The sequence below is a fragment of the Echinops telfairi genome, unplaced genomic scaffold, assembly GCF_000313985.2.
Source record: "Echinops telfairi isolate 266 unplaced genomic scaffold, ASM31398v2 ScPeMD7_7406;HRSCAF=8444, whole genome shotgun sequence".
NCBI lineage: Eukaryota > Metazoa > Chordata > Mammalia > Afrosoricida > Tenrecidae > Echinops > Echinops telfairi.
The window spans coordinates 1,517,325-1,535,826 of record NW_022111306.1 but is presented as its reverse complement, the minus strand read 5'-3'; the positions used below and the strand labels follow the sequence as shown (position 1 = coordinate 1,535,826).

General features: G+C 39.0%; 1 protein-coding gene across 1 annotated transcript in view; it reads right to left on the bottom strand.

Annotated features, from left to right (window-relative positions):
- Nucleotides 1-18,163, bottom strand: part of LOC101648013 (maltase-glucoamylase, intestinal-like) — a 138,240-nt gene extending 120,077 nt beyond the window's left edge. Inside the window, exons 1-5 of the mRNA XM_030887342.2 lie at nucleotides 18,122-18,163; nucleotides 17,779-17,927; nucleotides 4,413-4,581; nucleotides 4,017-4,113; nucleotides 3,228-3,340 (exon numbers count right to left, since the gene is read on the bottom strand). Coding sequence (XP_030743202.2) covers nucleotides 3,228-3,340; nucleotides 4,017-4,113; nucleotides 4,413-4,581; nucleotides 17,779-17,927; nucleotides 18,122-18,163 — 570 coding nt within the window. The remainder of the gene's footprint in view (nucleotides 1-3,227; nucleotides 3,341-4,016; nucleotides 4,114-4,412; nucleotides 4,582-17,778; nucleotides 17,928-18,121) is intronic.
- Nucleotides 18,164-18,502: the final 339 nt, after the last annotated feature.

The window sequence follows — 18,502 nt, the reverse complement described above, 5'->3', positions numbered from 1 at the left end:
AAAATTTATGGAATTTTGCAATACATCAATAAGAACAAAAACAAATAATCCAAGCTAAAAGGCGGGAAGGGCACATGAATAGACAATTCACAAGGGATGACATTTGAATGGTTAACCAACAAATGAGGAAATTCTCATCATCACCAGTCATCCAGGAGATGAAGATCAAAACAGTGATGATCTCCTCTTATATCCACAACAACTGTCCAATTAGAAAATAACAGAGAAAACAAATGTTGCAGAGTGTATGGAGAAATTAGAACTCTTATATTGCTGATGGGCTTGTAAATATGTGAAATCATTGTGGAAAGTGATATGGCAATACCTTAAACAACAGGGAATATAAATGCTATATGACCCAGCAATACCTTTGCTGGGTATACACCCCAAGAAACAAGAGACAGAAGATGAACAAACATAAGCTCTCCCATGTTCACTGCAGCAGAGATCACAATACAAGAAGCTGGGAATAGCCCAAAGAAACTCTGATACCTCCACAATGGAATACTATTCATCCCTGGAAAATAGATATGAAATCATGGAACACTTCATGACATGGATGAACCTGGAAACCATTATGCTGACTGAAGTTAGTGATTCAAAATGGGATAAATAAAGTAAGAGTCTACTACTATAAAAAATAAACACAAGATGAAGGCAGGCTTCTGCTCACAGGTCATGTAATCTTCTAGGTCCAGTCTCCCAAGCAATATAATCCTGTAGTCCAATCTCCCAAGCAATGAGGTCAAGAGCCTGCCTAGTGTCCATGAACCATAAATCACTCCCTTTGTATGTACACTAAAACTCACAGAGGAGGCCTCACCACTGCTGCTGTACTTCCTGAAGATGAGGGGAGAGAGACCATTCAGTTGCTGCTATACAATATTTTACTAAGGTTATCCCAAATCAATTAATACTCCTACCAGAAATAATAAGTGAATTTTACTATTAAGCCAAGATAGGAGTTGGGAGGCATGTATGTTAGGAAAAGATGATTGTACTTCTGAACCTGAGTGGAGCAACCTCCCACCTGGAGAAAACAAAACAAAACAAAAACCTTTAACAATACTTACACAGACTAAAGAGGAAAATATGCCTGTTACTATGTGCCTCATTGGATACTCTTCTATTTAATTGGACTTAGTTTCTATCCAGTCATTGGTGACCCAGGTCATGTGATATAGACTAATGGGACTTAGACTCTGTTCTTTCAAGGTGCACAACATCCTTCACAGATCATACCAGAAGGATATGATGAGAAAACCAATTAAGTGAATTGGACTTTCTCTGGAACTCACCCAGAGCACATTTACAAAACCAACATCCTCCCTTGGACTTAAGGCTGAAATGCACTAGTGTGAAAAGAAGCATAAGACTGCTATCTCTAGGCTATGGAATTGGTGGTCATTGTTTCAGTTCGGATCTCTTGCTCTGAGGGAGTCCAGTGAATAGTTTCCTGTGACAACCACATATTTACTATTCCAGTGCCATCCTTGCTTTCTGGTGGCATGTATTAGTCTGGTAGGCATGGTTCTGCCTTTGCGAATGAGCATTATTAAAAGTTTTGCCCTTTCTTCAACCTCCATTCTTTGTGAAAATAGTGTCTAGTCACTTATGAGCTCAATCTGCACAAGTCAGCAATTCTTGTATTGGCATTTTAAGTGGGCTGCTACGTATATAATTTCCTTTTCTCAATAATGTCTTAAATTCTATGCCATTGGCTAAATTAATGACTCTATCAATAGAATTACCTTATGCCTGAGGGCAATGATTTATAACAGTCTCTGCCATAACACCATGATAATGATGTCTCTAAAGTGAACCAGAGACATATATAAACCATAGACATATGAATATATTTTGGGCTTACACTAATTCTAGCCCCAATCTAAGAACAATTAGTTCTTATGACATGGCCCTATTCAACACTAAACCTCATGAAGCGATCACTGAAGATAAGGGGTACTACAGCAAATTGCAGTGAAGACAATTTGGATGATGTGCATGAAAGAAGAGCATGTAGAGTCTTAAAGGCTTGTATTAAAATAAGCCACCATCTAAATGAGGCATCAACTAAGTCCACATTGAAGAAGCACACCGGCCTGTGTGATCCAAGGATTATAAATAATAAAAATCCATTTCAAAGGAGGTAATGGTATCTGAAATCAAATTGTGAACATCCAATGAGCAAAGGCTAACAATGACAGTCCAATTCCCAAATCCCCTTGCAGGATGCACACATGGATTAAAGCTCGTGACTCACATCTGACCATAGTTGAGGGATGTGAATAGCCTTGCTATCAGACAGAGAGCATTGTAGAGTCGACTGTGGCAGGTGTAGTTAGGCAAAAAGTAATGCCTTGTGATTTGAACTCCCTTTTGACTCCTTTTGAAGTTGCTTCAGTTTTCAATATTTTCTGTTTTCTATTTGAGGCTTTTCTTTGTATTATCCAGTCGTTTTTCTTCTTTTTTGTTTCGTTGGCTGGTTTTTGTTTTTTGCATCTGTGTTTTGTATGATCTCCTGTTTATGAAATCTAAGATAGATATCTATAGAGAAAGTAACTGGATTAATAACTGCCTAGGGGAATGGCAGGGTAGAATGGGGAGCGGGAGGGCTGTGTAAATAGAGAGCTACCAACAATGAGTATGAGACTGATTGTGGTGATGATTGCACAACTCTTCTCAATATGATTGAACAATTAAATAGTATGATATATGAAGTGTATGCCAATGAAACTATTTGTTAAACAAACAAACAAAAAACCAATTCAGATGGGCCCCATTCAACCAAGTGAGTGGGAGTTGAGTGCTGTTAGAAGTGCCAAGTGCCACAGGGCACGCTGCCCAGGAGAAGGCAGGACGGAGTTGTAGGGCTGTATTTGGAGGTGGGATGGTGTGGAGACCTCCATCTCGAATGCTTTTAGAAGGCCAGGTGTAATTTTGTGCCAAGAAACTTCTGGTTAAGTTCTCCTCGAAGTGTTGAGTATAATACTGAACAATCTCTGCCAGGATTTTCTTCAAAGTGTTCAATATACTATTTTGATAAGGTATATAGGTTTAAAACCTTTGCGTAATAACATTTAAATGAAGTCACGATTTAAAGTAGAACCAATTAGCCTTGAAATTGAAAAGCTAAAGGGAGGGGAATATATGAAGATACTAGTCACCCCCTGACTCCAGAGCCAAGACCATGACAACGTGAGCATTAACGACGGTACGATACTCACCTCTGTGTACTGCTGGACAACATTTTCAGGAGTGGGGCCAAGAAATATATAGAAGTCTAGTACTCCTCCAATCGTCTGGTACATTATAGAAGGGTATGGGAACAGGGTGATATCTGAGGAGCAAAACAAAAAGCACAGAATAAGCTCAAGTAGCATTTGTGGCAGAGATCACTGTTTTCATAGTTCTACTACTTCTAGGTCACCAAGGCTAATTAGTTGGGTTGGGCACTACTGAGCGTGAACATGACATCTTACCATCTGTTAGAGTTTGCCAATTCTGTATACTCACTTTTCCTTTCTATAAGAAAGAATCCATCAAGTACATTATCTGTTTAATATACGCACACACAAACACAGAGAGTTGGTTTTAGTTTAGCCCAAAAGACACAATTAAGGGAAGCTACTGTACTGGCAACACATTTCAAATATTTCTAGACCAATGCAACGCAGACAGATGGCCTTGACAGTGCTGGCGTTGCTGAAATGATATGACAGATACATGACATTGAATTACACTGAAATTTATAACAGATATTACTTATCCGGTGGCTTCTGATTTCTCAAGTTATGTGTCTTTAATACTATGTGCCTCAACAACATTTTGCAATACATCACTGACAGTTTATATGGTGCTCCACAAAATTTTCCATTTTGAAACAAAATACTGAAGTGTAGATGATCTCAGTTTTTATTGTACTAATTAATAACATTTTCAAAAGGAAGAATGACAAAATTAGCATTTATATTGTACACTTGCTTCTTTATAATTTAGCCAGATAATCACATTACCTTGGGCATTGGAATTCAGAAGTAGAACACCATGAGCATTAGAATCATTCTCTATGCACATATAAAAAGGATGAACTCCATAGAGATTGCTATATTCCTGCAATAGAAAGAAATATGATTTGGGATGATTTATTATCCTCCCTCAATGAGATACAGTTAACTAATTAATGACATGCCCCCCAAAAGTATAATTTACATTATGAGGGTAAAAGACAAACTGGTGGAAACTCATGAGAAGATAAAAAATTTTGCACTTGACTTTATGATTGATTAAATTTAAACCAAGATGATTTCTGAGAATAAATGTGTATTCGCCTTATAGGAAGTCATTCTTATCATTTATGGTCTCTTTTCCTTCAACAACATTTCAATATTGAGTCTGTATTCACATATTACCACTGGTGCTTGATCTCTGGAAAACATTCCATATCTAACATGATTCATGTTATGCTTAAAAGATGGATGCTCATGTTCACCAAATCCATAGATAGAAGATGATGGGACAGTAGTCTTTATTCGGAGAAACTGGTTAGAAAAAATCAGGCCACCAAGAGATGATTTCCACCTGTGTGAGAAAGAAAAGCAGGGAGACAATGACTGTTAACTCTTAATAAGGACTTATTTTCTCAGGTAAATGCTTGCTCAAAGGAAAAAAATCCTATTAGCTTAAAAGTTATTTTAAAAGGAGAATGAGAAAATAAATAGAGTGTGAGGGGATCTGAGAGAAGGTTAAGAAATTTACATATGCTACTTATTAAATCCCTTGTGGCGTTGTGTTTATGCATTGGACTATGATCTGCATGGTCAGCAGTTCAAGACCACCAGCAGCTCCATAGGAGAAAAACTGGGCTTTCTACTCCCATAAACAGTTACATTCTCAGAAATGCATAGGAGGTGGCTAGGAGTCAGCATTGACTTGATGGTAGTGAGAAAGAGAGATTTCCTAAATGCTGCTCCCTGAACTAAGCATATCATCCACTGCATTTTGCTTAATTCTCCCAATAAACTATGAAAAGGCATTATATTTGCATTTCATACACAAAGAATCTGTGATGCAGAAAGATGAAAGGATATGTACTTGCCTAAGAGCAAAAGGCTATTGTTTGTACAGAACACAGAGATACTGTGTACTTTAAAATCAGGAAAAATGTGCACCAGGGTTGCATCCTTTCACCATATTTATTCAATCTGTACACTAAGCAAATAATCTAAGAAGCTGGAATACACGAGGGTGTACCCCAAAAGAACCAGATGTTTTCCCCAAAGCTATGTATTTAATTTTCTTTACAAAACAACCTGATCACCTTCAAAGTACTCTCCATTGTTCTTAATATATTTGTCAAATCTGCTATTTCATTCTTGGAAACATTTTTCAAACTCAGCTGTTTGGATGGGTGACAACACCTCCCGTGTTTTTCCTTCACCTCTTCTACATCCTCAAATCACTATCCTTTCATGCCCCTCTTCATTAGTGGGGACAAAAAGAAGTTGCTTGGAATGAAATCAGGTGAGTAAGGTGAGTGGGGCAAGAGAGGCCTGCTATTTTTTGCCCAAAACAGGCACGCTGAGATGGCTGTGTGAGCAGGTGCATTGTCATGGTGGCAAAACCAGTCCCTTGTCTGCCACAAATTGGGCCTTTTTTCTTGGTCAAACACTGTCATGCAATCTTTTTAGAAACTCTAAATAGAAAGCTTGATTAACAGTCTGACCTAGTGGAGAGAACTCCAAATCCACTTTTCCCCTCACATTGAGCAAACAAATGAGCATTGTCTTGATCTTTGATTTCACTTGATGAGCTTTTTTTGAGTGAGGTGATGATGGTGCCTTTCACTGGCTTGATTTATGTTTGCTTTCCAGGTCATCAGAATAGAATCATGTCTCATCAACAGTAATGACCTTGGCGGGGGGAAATTCTGGGTGGCTTCAAAGCTGTTCTTTCAAAGCACAGCATGTTTCCACTCAGCATGTTTTCACTCAATGAGATTTTTGCCAGTCAGCCAGGACCCAAGGCACAATTTCTTCTCATTCCCAAATCTTTCACTAAAATTTGCTGAACCAAGCTCCAAGATAGTCCAGATATCTTCCCCATCTCTTTAATGGTCCATTGTCAGTCTTCGAGCCCAAGTGCATGAATTTTGTCGATATTTTCAGGAAGTTAAACAATGTTGAGAACAAGGTTTGTCATCAATCGACATTTCGCCTGTTTTGAAACAAGAAAATCACTCATACCTTTGAGTTTTCCCATAGTGCTGTCTTTGTAAGCTGTGTTCAACATCACAACAGTTTCTGTAGGATTTTTCCCAAGTAGGAAACAAAATTTCACTGTTGCAAGGTGGTCTCTTAAATCAGCCATCACAAAAAAATAAGGTTTGAGCAAGACAGTTTTTATGAAAAAATTCACTGTGATCACACAGAACATTCCCAGGTGATGCCACTGGGTGCACTAACTCAGAGAGAGTTGCTTGATGCTTGCCTAGCGGGAAATGTGTGTACTGTGAAAGCTCTGCCAAGCAGCGCTTCTCTCAGTTTTGGGGGGTACCCCCACATATGAAGAAAAACATGACACCACTATTGGAGGAAACTCATTAGGAATCTTCAATAAGCAGGTGTCACAACCTAGCTTGCTGAAAGTGAAAAGAACTTGAAGGATTTGCTGATGAAGAGCAAAGACTACGACCTTCCGTATGGATTTACACATCAGCATAAAGAAATCAAAAACCTCACAGCTGAACAAATAGCATCATGATAAACAGCGAAAATATTGTCAAGGATTTCACATGGATCCACAATCTATTCCCATGGAAGAAGCTGCAGTCAGTCAAGAAATTAATAACACATTGCATTGGGCTAGTCTACTACGAAAGACCTCTTTAAAGTGTCAAAAGGCAAAGATGTGAGGCATAATAACATATTTTATTAAGGGTTCATGAGGGTGGTGGGGTGGGGGAGGGAGAATAAGGAGGAGCTGATATCAAAGGGCTCAAGTAGAAAGGAAATGTTTTGAAAGTGATGATGGCACCATCTGTCCGAGTTCAATTGATGCAATAGACTTATAGATGTGATAATATCTGTAAGAGCCCTCAATAAAATGATCAATGTTTTTAAAGGCAAAGATGTAGCTTTGACTTATAAGTCTAAACCAAGTCGTAGTATTTTTAATAATCTCATGCATGTCATAACTGGACAATGACGAAGGAAGACTGAAAAACGTTCCCTTTGAATTATCATATTGCTAAAGGAACATTGGACACCACAGACTGTCAGAATAAATCTGAATAAACCTGTCTGGGGAGAAATCCTTTAGAACGAAGGATGGTGAGACTTCATCTTTTGTAATTTGGACACGCTATCGTGAGGGACTAGTCTCTGGAGATGGATATCATGCTTGGAAAACTAAAGAGGGAGTATAAAAGAGGAAAATGATCAGCTAGATGAAATTGACCCAGTGGCTGAAACAATGGGCTCGACCATGCCGCCCCATGTGTGGACCCTGCAGGCCGGGCAGTATTTAGTTCCATTGTCCCTGTTCACCGAGTCCGAACCAGCTCAATGGCACCTAACAACCACACCGGCAAATCAAAGTTATGAAATGCTGTACTGAACAACTCTAACTCTATGTGTTTCCCTTATGAATATTTTGGGATTCTTAGTAGGGAGCAATGCATTATGAATACCAAAGAGGTGGCTATTACACATGACACTTTTCTACTGTGTTTGAGTATGTGAGGGGGCTACGACATTTTGTGGACATGGAATTACAGGAAAATGAAAAATTTCCACAATTTTTTAAAAGCCCCCTCACAGAAATCTTTTGTCCTAGACCACATGGAGGCAGCCAGAGTGAAAGCATTTACAGGGACAGTTGCAGGGGGTTAGAGGACCAGCAGTCACAGTGGCGGGGAATAATCATGCTGCTTCTCGACCCACAGCCTTTGCTACCTTCCAATCCATGGCCCTATTTGATAGGAGAAGGGGTGGTCCCAACTTCACTACTACAGTGTCTTGCATGCTTAGCAGATTGTTGCTAAGTAACAACACTTAACATCTTCCAGGGGAACTACTCTTTAGCACTTTTTGCTTTTATTCAAAAACATTTCCCAAGTGCCTAGAATGTGTCAAGCACTATCTCAGGCACTGGGAAACTACAAAGAGGAGTAAGAGGAGGCAACAAGCCAATAGTTACAACACAATGTAGTAACACACACATATTGATATAGGAGCCAAATAGGGGCCCCTTCCACAGTCTGAGAAGGTGAAGGATCAGGGGAAAGTATTAGGAGCAGTCAGATTCTCTGTGTGGAAAGTCATGGCCTATATCAACGCTGTTTCCTTTGGGGAGAGTTGGGAGAGGTTTATCATTCATTTTCCTGTGTTCCTGTGGAAGGTCAGTTCTTCAGACCTTAACAAACAGGCAGCTCACTTAATTTTCCACGTCATCAGAGGTCTCAGAACAGATTTTGTTCACTTCTGAGAACCAAAGTCTCAACATATAACTTTCTGATTGCTCATTAAAAATTTCACTTATCCACGGAGACCTGAAATTTAGACCTAAATATACACTAAAACCAGTGCCTTTTGAGTAACTGATAATACCAATAATAGTAATTTGCTTCAAATTTGTATAAGGAGATGCAATCATGATGCTTCTAGACCTATTGCCTCTACTACTTTCCAATGCACAGTCCTTTTTGAGAGGAGAACACTAAGAAAATAGGTCGTTTGATTTTCAAAGAAATTACTTAGGAAAAGGGCGATCCAGGGGTTATATTTTAAATATTTAAAATTAGCATATGCAGACTAATCAGAACTCACGTGGACCATAGGTTGAAGCAGGGGCAGAAGGTCACCTTCAGTATTAGCCCTTTGCTAGAATTTGAGGAGACTAATCAGGAAATTAAGGCTTCCTGGTAGCGGGGTTGGAAAGTCGTCTCCAGAACAGCAGTTGTTTTTTATCAACTGTTAAAAGTATTCCAACAATTTAACAGTATCTCTGGCCACAGTAAGGAGACCTGGCTACCTAGTGCATTACACATTTAGCTGCTAACTGAAACATCTGTGGTTTGAACATACCAGTCGCCACACCAGAGACAAATAAGATTATCTGTTCCCATAAAGATTGAAAGTCTCACAAAACCAAAGAGGCAGTTCTACTCTGTCTCATAGGGCTGCTTTGGGTTGGAATCAACTCAACGGCAGTGGGTTTGATATTGGTTTTATGGCCACTATGAAGCTCACTATGGTCACTATACCACTGAACAATTATCTCGCAGGTCAGTTTGCCATAAACCTTAAAGACAGCTTTCTCACTCATTACCATTGAGTCAATTCTGGCTCACAGCAACTCTATAGGACAGAGTAGAACTGCCCCTCATCTGTCTTCTGTGGTTTGCTGGTTTGAACTGTCGACTTTGTGGTTGGCAGCCCAACGCATAATGCACTGCACCTCCCAAACGTCTATGTGAAGGAGGCGTCAATTAAGATTTATAACCTGGTATTGATGGCCTGGGGAGTGCAAATGGCTTTTGAACAGCTGCGAATCAAAAGGTTTGTAAGTTAAACCTCAGTTAGCAGCACCTGGGAAGACTGGCCTAGCCACCTACGTCCTTATGAACACAGCCATTGAAAATACTTAGTGTTGTTCTAATCAACTCCAGGACTTGGGTGGATTTTGTTGTAGGTTAGCATGTTATCAACTCTCCTTCAAAAATCAGCCTATTTGACTATTAAAAAAAAAGAAGAAGAAAAGGTTTTCTTGAAATTCTCTAAAGTATCAGTAACTCATCTAACTAAAGGAGGTAGAACCAAGGACAATCTGCCTTATGTCTCACTGGTCCTAACTGCACAACGGAGAGATGCAAGGGCCTCCCTATTAAACTAGTGCACTCACCCCCTCTCTTTAACAGAAAGGAATTTTGATCGATGCCCATGTCAGTCGCGGCATTATTGTAAGTATTGCCAATTCTGTAGACCTGGAATAACTGATGTAAGAGGCCTTGGTTAGATCATGTGTACGTCTTCTCTCCTCTGCTTTTTTTTACACAATCCAGTGTTGGCGGAGGGTGCACCAGTCTCTAGAGATTTTGCATAAGTCATATTACAAAGTATTCTTTCTTCCTGTACATCCCCCTTCAAGAACTCTGATTAGATGTGTAGAAGAAGAAAATAAAGGGAAGGGAAATGAATCCTGAAAAAGGTGAAGTCCACTGTTTATTTTTAAATGCTCTCAACATTGGAAAAAAAAAGATATTTTATCAAGGCAAATCCTTTCGCTGCCGTGGAGTCAATGGCAATCAGAGTGGCCTCACAGGACAGCACAGAACTTCCCCGTGAGTTCCCGGGACTCCTCACAGGAGCAGATGTCCTGCCTTTCATTCAGCCCGAACACTAGATTCTAATTAGTGAAACCAAAGCCTTGTTAACAATGTTGCTTGAATTAAAGACAATATTCAAATGCAGCCCTATCTTTAGTTAAATGAAATTGAAATAATTTTAGTACAATTAAAATAATGCAGATTACTTTTTAGTATTTTATAAATGAAAGGACACTGGATATATCAATAAAAATAAATGTTCATTGTAAGTGGAATGCAATTGCTTTTGTATTTTTCCAAAGAATTTACCTTCTCTAATGTATTTGCTATAAGAAATCCTCATATTTGTTCATTCTTAATGTTTACTCTCTCTTGTCAATTAGAAAGAAGGACACGTGCTATAGCGTACGTAAGTAAATAACTTTTGGGCGTGGTGGGAAGATACATCTTTCTTTGAATGTATCAAATGATGATGGAATTCCAGTCAGATAGACTGCAACTAATATTATTAAGTACAACTGAAAATGCCTGAAATCACATTATCCATAATGCTCAATATGTGAAATGTTAATGCTAAGATATTATAATTTATTATAAATGGGTATTGACCTATGCAAGTCTCTTTAGCAAAATAGCTGTTGACAAGAGCTAAGCTTTTAGAATTTATTTTTCTAATTCAAAATCAAAGAATCTCCTTAAATTAGGAAAATAATTGATTACATTATTACATCCTTCTTTCATCCCCAAATCAATACTTTTAAAGAATAATTTTCTAATTCAGGATTTAAGCTTTTTAAAAAAAGGATAAACCTTTTGGGGAGTAATACACCATTAAAATGGTTGGATAACTCTTCAAAAACATTAACGACAAATATGTTTTCACATACCCCAAACAAACAAACAAAGAAACAAACCAGATGCCGTCCAGTCAATACCGACTCCTGGCTACCCCTTGTGTGTTATGGAAGAGAACTGCCTGTTAGGGTTTCCTTGAAGGTCATCTTAGAGGCAACCAATCAACTTGAGACTTGTAATCAAGTGCAATGGCGCCACCCTTGGTATCGAAAGGTGAGCGCTGGAGGAAAAAGAACATATAAACCGCTGGGCTCTGGGCAAAGACCAAAGTGGAATGCTTCCACCAGGCTGGGTCCATGCATACAAAGACCGTGAGGCCAAGATTTGATCAATCAGTAAGGTTGAGGAAAACGAGGTGCTAAGGAATTCAAGACACCTCACCCACCTCCATATTTCTCTACCACGAGTTATGTATGGATATAAATTAGAAAACCACTTCTATAATTCCTTGATTTATTGCCTGCCATTGTAGTCTTTTTATAGCCAGAAAATATCCAGGATTTTCTTTCTTTTTTTAATCCTTCTGGTGCTTTCTTTATGTAGTTCTCTCCAACTAAAAAGCCCTCACTGCAACCAGAAATCTTCTCTAACCTTTCCTGTCAAGACAAAAGCCTTCCTTTATGCTTTGCTGTCGTTCTGAGTGGTGCCAGTGCTTACTCGGTTCATTCTCTCAGCCGGGCATAAAGGCAACAGACAACAGAGGCCTTCCCCGTCACATGAGCCAACTTCTTTCTTCTTGTTTAAGGGTCAAGTGCCTCGTAGACGAATTTGCCTGCTATTGAAAGGTGGAAGGTTCCAGTCCACGCAGAGACATTTCAGAAGCAATGCCTAGAGGTCTACCACTGAAAAGTCAGCCACGGAAAACACCGCAGAGCACAGGTCTACTCTGACACACCTGGGCTTGCCAAGGACTGGAGTCAACTTGAGGGCAATGGGATTTCTTGATGATGGTAAGGTTTTATGCCTAGAATTAGGAAATTCAGTTCTGCAGCTCATTCTTTTGGTACATGGTAACCCACAAATGCATGGAGGAAGCCCTACAGAACAGCTGAATGGGACTGGAGTGAGAAAATAGAGTATGTACCACGAAAATAACCCGGTTATCTCCATGGCTCTGTGTTCAGCTGCTATCCGAAGTTGGGAGTCTGAGTTGAAACAGAAGCTCTGTGGAAGGAAGGCCCCATGATCTCCCATCAGGAATACAGCCTAGAATGCCCGATGGGGGCACGACTACTCTGTCACGTGGAGCCACTTTGAATGGGAAATGCAACGCTAACTCAGGAACTCCATCTGGATGCCAGGCTCCACGGGCCGACTCATTAGCAGAAAGGGTATGGAGGCAGCTACACCTGTCACTGCGCTCAGCTGGCTCACTTCCCGAAGATTTCAAAAGTCAGCTGGAAAGCCCTAATCCAGGAGAAGTGCTCTCTGAGCAGAGGGAGCTCTAACCCCCTGGGGACTAGTCACTGGTGAAGAACAGTTTCTGGGGTTTGTTTCTATAAAACAATGGGCAGACAGAATGGACCCTAATTGCTATTTTCGGCCCCTCAATCTAAACCTGCAGCATGATCTGTAAAGCAGTTGCAGAGACCCTCATATACAGTCAGCGAACAGTGCTTTATCCATGCAGTGATCTGGCCAGCCATAAAGAAAACACAGTTCTGATATCTACTGAAACATAGGTGAAGCTTGGCCACATTAACTTAGTGAAAGAAGTTGGACATAAAAATACAACTACATATATTTAAGAGCCTGATCATATGAAATATTAGAATAGGCATATGTAGTTTATCTGTGGTTACCAGGGTCTGAGGACTTAGGGTTAATGCTTTAGGTGACAACAACAAAAAAAGCATTAAAATGGAAGATGGAGGTGCTGGCACAAACTAGTGAATGCAGTTAATGTTACTGAATTGTGTACTTCAAAGTATTAGAATGGCTAAATTTCGTTAAACATATCTCCACAATTAAAGTATATATGTGAAAGCCATTATATGCAGAATTTTCCTATGAACCTAGTTCAGTTTCCAAGTTGGCTGCTCCTCTTGTTTCTGCAGATTCACTGCCTGAGCTCTTACAATGCAGGTTTCCAGTAAGTCGCTCGACTCCAGCCTTTCTCTCCTCGTCCTCTTGTGCCCTCACACTTTGCCTCTTCTCACCATCTTCCATGTCATGCAAGCACCCTCCTGTTATTCTCATCATAAACAAACAAACCTTCTCTTCCCTTTCTTGATCTCATTTGAAGATATTTCTGTCTTCCTTAAAAATCAAATTGCCCATAAGATTGATTTACCTCAATCTTCCCAATTTCTCCACTCCCTAGAATACTCTTCTGGGGATTATACCTCTGCTGTATGACTGGAACTTCTTTCCAGAACACTCCGAGGCTGCATGTTGCTGTAACTGTGTTCAATTATCAGCATTCATTTGGTTTAATCTCCCGGCAGCATTTGACAGAATCGATCACTCTCTCCTTCTTAAAACCGCTTTCGCATTCTCCTCGGATTAAGTGAAGTAATTACAATTTTCTCTAATCCCAGTGCAATTGTATCTTATTCTTCTGCATCCCTGTCCGTATAGGGATGCATCTTGTCACTCTTCTGCATTCTGTATGTATAGGACAATAAAAACGTATTCACTTGTATTCCCTTACTGAATATTCAAGACGTGCTTGGCTATGTGAAGCATACAAAGATGAATCGGACACTGACTGCCTAATCACTATGACCCCTACCACCCTGCAGTGGATTCTGACTCATAGAGACCCTGCATAGGGTTGCTGAGACCACAGCTCTTTAGGAGAGCAGAGAGCCTCCTCTTTCTCGCTCAGAGCAGCTGGGGGTTGGGTGACAATCGTGTGCTTATCTACCAGTGCCACTGAAACAAAATGAAGATGGCGATGGAGAATGAAGACAAGACTGAGAGTGGAAAACATATGATGCGAGGCGTCAAAGATAGGCTTATCAAGAAAAGTAAAACTGTGATGCTACTGAAGTTAAGATTGCCATGCTGTTTGCTAGGAATTGGGTTGCAAACCACAAGGCTGGTGGTTCAAACCTACCAGCTGCTTCTTGGAAGAAATATGAGACTGTTTTGCACTCATAAATATTTACAGCCTTGAAAACCCTACGTAGCATTTCTACTCTGTCCTACAGAGAAACTATGAGTTGGAATCAGCTCCATGACAAAGAGTTGTTTTATTTGCTTTTATGACAATCCAATAACACTTATGAAGTAGGTAGAATTACATATGAGAAGAACTTGGATATGCAAAGGCAGGAGAGGAGAGAGGGGAAATTAGAAGAAAAAATATAGAACAGATCTCCTAAACAGGATGTGACTCAGAAAAAAGAACACTGGGATATTTGGCTAGGGAGCAGGGGTGTGAATTAAGTTATGAATATTGAAGGTTCAAGTAATGGGAAAATCAAAGGGTTAGTCCTTCAGGAAACTGGAAATTTAGAATTGGTTCAAGTCAAAGCTTGAGATGGAAATTTAGATGTTTTAAGAATTCAGGTGACAGAATAGGCTATGTATTATCAAGGGAGAGAATACAGAGAAGAGATGAGGAATAAAGCGTTTCGTATGTGACCTCTCTATAGATCAGTTTAGAACTTTCATTCAAGCTACAATTTATTCAGCACACTTATACATTGTAGATGCCAAAACAAAAACCAGAAGTCCCTGCTATCAAGGAATTTAGATTCTACTTGAAGAAAATAAGCCCATAAATCAAACAACAAAAATCATAAGTAATTTTCAAGTATTGCTAAGAAAAGAAAATGCAAACTTGTGTAGTTCAGAGTGGAGAGCTCCGTTTTAGCTATCATGACCATGTTTGAAGATCACATGCTTTACCTGTAGAATCTCATAAAAGTCTTACAAAAAACTCCTATTTCACAGAACAAGAAATTAGGCTTAGAGAATTTAAGTTACTTTTCTTTTAGTTCCCACTGCAACCCAAGTGGCAAAGTAAATCCATGGGCTTTGTTCATCTACACTCTTGACCACTGGGATGTCTTAGTTCTGAATATATGCTTCATGTCGGAGAACATTATGCCACTACTTGCAGGCTTTGTAAGAGACATGCTTGGACCTTTTCCACCCCAGATAAACCATACTCTGTTTACACATTCCACTATGACCAAGGACATGCAACTCAAACTAACCCCAAACGTACTGAATTAGATATCATTGATACATTAGTCCTCACAGTCTTCAAAATTTCTCAATTGCTTTACTAATATTGCGTGGGCTCACTTCTGTGACTACCGTCACTTACTAGGTGGCTTGGTTGGGCCTGGTTGATATGGACTAGGATTCTACACCATTCATAAAGAATGGTGGGATAGCTGAATGACTCTTTTCCCACAGCCTTCCATCCCAGGATTCTTCACGAGGTACTGCAGTGTTTCAGAGTCACAGGAGTAGAATGTGCAGGGCCTCTTCAGACCGAAGCTCAGAAAGCATGCAGCCTCTCTTCTGTCACATTCTATTGATTTTAGCAAGTTAGAGTTCAAGGATGAAGAATTAGCCAGCACCTCTTGGTGGGAGGATTTAAGATAAATTGTGGTTAATTTTAATCCATTATAGATTATTTACACGAACCTCACATGAACAATAATTTTCCTGTCCTGAGATTTTCAAAAGCCTCAATCCATTACAGCATCTGACTGAACAGCCATGATGTTGTTCACCAACCCACATCCCTCACTAACTCCTCATCACTTCTCCTAGCCTCTGTCTCACATTGATGCTCAAAATCAGAGATAAATAATTTATGCTCTATTGTAAAAGCTCCTCGTTTCTAGATACTGATTTTTATATTAGATTTTACCATCTGTGGAGGAAGCCACCACAAAACATAGTGGTTTAAAAATGAGGGATTATTTCTCATGATTCTGTAGTTAACTGGGAAAAGATTCTGACCTTACAAATACAAAAAGGTTCATGGAAAACTAAAATGAAGAGATAATATATTGTTCAAATGAGCTTTGTGAACCTCCTTTGTACAGGAATAAGAAGGGCAGATGTGCCTTGTGCTCAAAAAGGAATCCTCTGTCAGATTAGCGGGAGTTGAATGATAAGAAAGCCTCTCAAGTCTGGGAACTCAATTGAGATGGCTGGAAGAAACAGGACTGGGTCCTTCATTCTATGCAGACTTCTGTAATTGTTAGGTTTTGTGTCAACTTGGCTGGGCTAGAATCCTCAGTAGTATAGCAGTAAGGGGCAGGCCACAGCTTAGGGATGTAACCTGTTTCATAGCTCTAAATAGATGCTGTCACTCTCTCTCTTATTCCTACTGGCCTGGATCCTGCATCTGGTTTCCTGGAACTTTATCCAGTGGCCTGTAATGTGTTCTGTCAACTCTGGGAGCTGTCAATGGCTTGCAATGTACCTTGGATTCATTTAACTTGGCCTCTACCAGTCCGTCTCCTCATTAATCCTCCTGTTGCCTAGCTCACTGACCAAAAGCCATGTGTATCTTGAAGGGCTTGTAGTTTAGCATCTTACCCATGGACTTGAGTCAGACCAGGCTTGCCACTCTGCAGCTGTGTGGACCACTTTCTTTATCTAAATTTCCTCCTTTACATATATGAAAGTCACTAGTTTTGTTTCCCTGGAAAACACAGCCTAACAAAACTTTGCTCTTGAGAGTAAGAGAGGACACAGCAAGCTTCAGAGGTCAGGTATCAGAACTCATAAAGTTAAATGTCACTTTCCTTGCATTGGTCAAAGGCTATCGAAGGGCTGGCCCAGATTTAAGGAATAGAGAAAGAAACTCTCCTTCTTGATGGCAGACACTACAAAGAATTTCTGTCTGTGTTCAGTCCATCAAAGTTAAGAATTCAGTGTGGTTTCATAAAATAGAGATAGATGGCCACCACGTAGCTTATAATAACATTGAAAACCAAGGTACTGACTGTATTAGAACCAGTTGGATCATCCTGGTTATTGGGTCAAGAATATCATTACTCTTTATATAGGCATAATTGTCTTACAAACCAAGGTCATATATTGAAAGAAACTAGATGGTCATAATACACACACACACACATACATATATACAAACATGGTTGTGGTTTTCAATTTTCATGGCACCAACTAAATAAGATTTTGAAATCCATAGTTAGCACTATATATTCTTTGCATAGCAATGACTATTGGCCTAAACTAATAAAATAATCAATATGCACTGGATTATTAAGTATGCATTTTAATTATCACAATGCTCAAAAATAACACCATTGATTAATAGTAATAGCAGTGAAAAAAGTAACTGATGCTAATTGAACATACTGTATGTACCAGTTCAGTTAAATGAGAAATTTTGAAAGGAAAAATGGGATTTTAAAATTGAATAGTCAAAATGGGATTTTAAAATTGAATAGTAACTATTCTTATACTCGAATTTTTTGCATGCACAGTTTAAAAGAATATTAAGTAAGGTTTTCTATGCTACATATAATATTAAGCCAAATTACATATTTTTAGTATTCTAGGCTTGTTAGCCATCATAACCATCAACACTTCTTCAAGTGTGTGTCCTATCTAAGGACAAAATTTAGAAATGTATGATTTTGAAGAGTACTTACAGTATTGTTCCTGTTTTTTTTCTTATTATTCTAAATTGAAAAAATGGATTATTTAGAAATTCAACGGCATAGTTGGGGTCATCAGCCGGATGTGGAGGAGAATCAATATTGAGTGGAACTTCAAAACGCTTTTTAATGGGATCAAATATCTAAAACAAATTAGAAGAGAAAAATTTTATTTATTAGAAAGACAAATTGATCTAGTTCTGATGTTACCAATGAGGGAAATGGGAAAATTATAGTTACTTCGATAACAAGACAATATGAGGTTCCTAATTACATCATGTTAAGACATTTAACATCTTCCATTTAGAAACACTCTATTAATGAAAACTAAACCCACCTTAAATCGGATCCTCTCCTTGGTATGGTATTCTATATCCATTGCAAGTGGGGAAATATCATCTCCAAACAATGATATAGTGTCACGTTTGTTTAATATTATCCTATAACATAAACAAATGTGATTAGCCTAATTGAAACATACTTATTTTCACACACAAAGAAGTGGATTTCCTTAGTATAAAGAATGTTGACAAGGGATCAAACAGAAAGAAAATATTTGGAAAATGATGGTGGCACCATATGTACAAATGTGCTTGACACAATGGATGTATGAATTGTGATAAGAGCTGTATGAGTCCCCAATAAAATGATTTATTAAAACTAAAAAGAGCACACTGTTGAAAAAAGTTGATAAACCAGGGACAGATAATTCACTTTT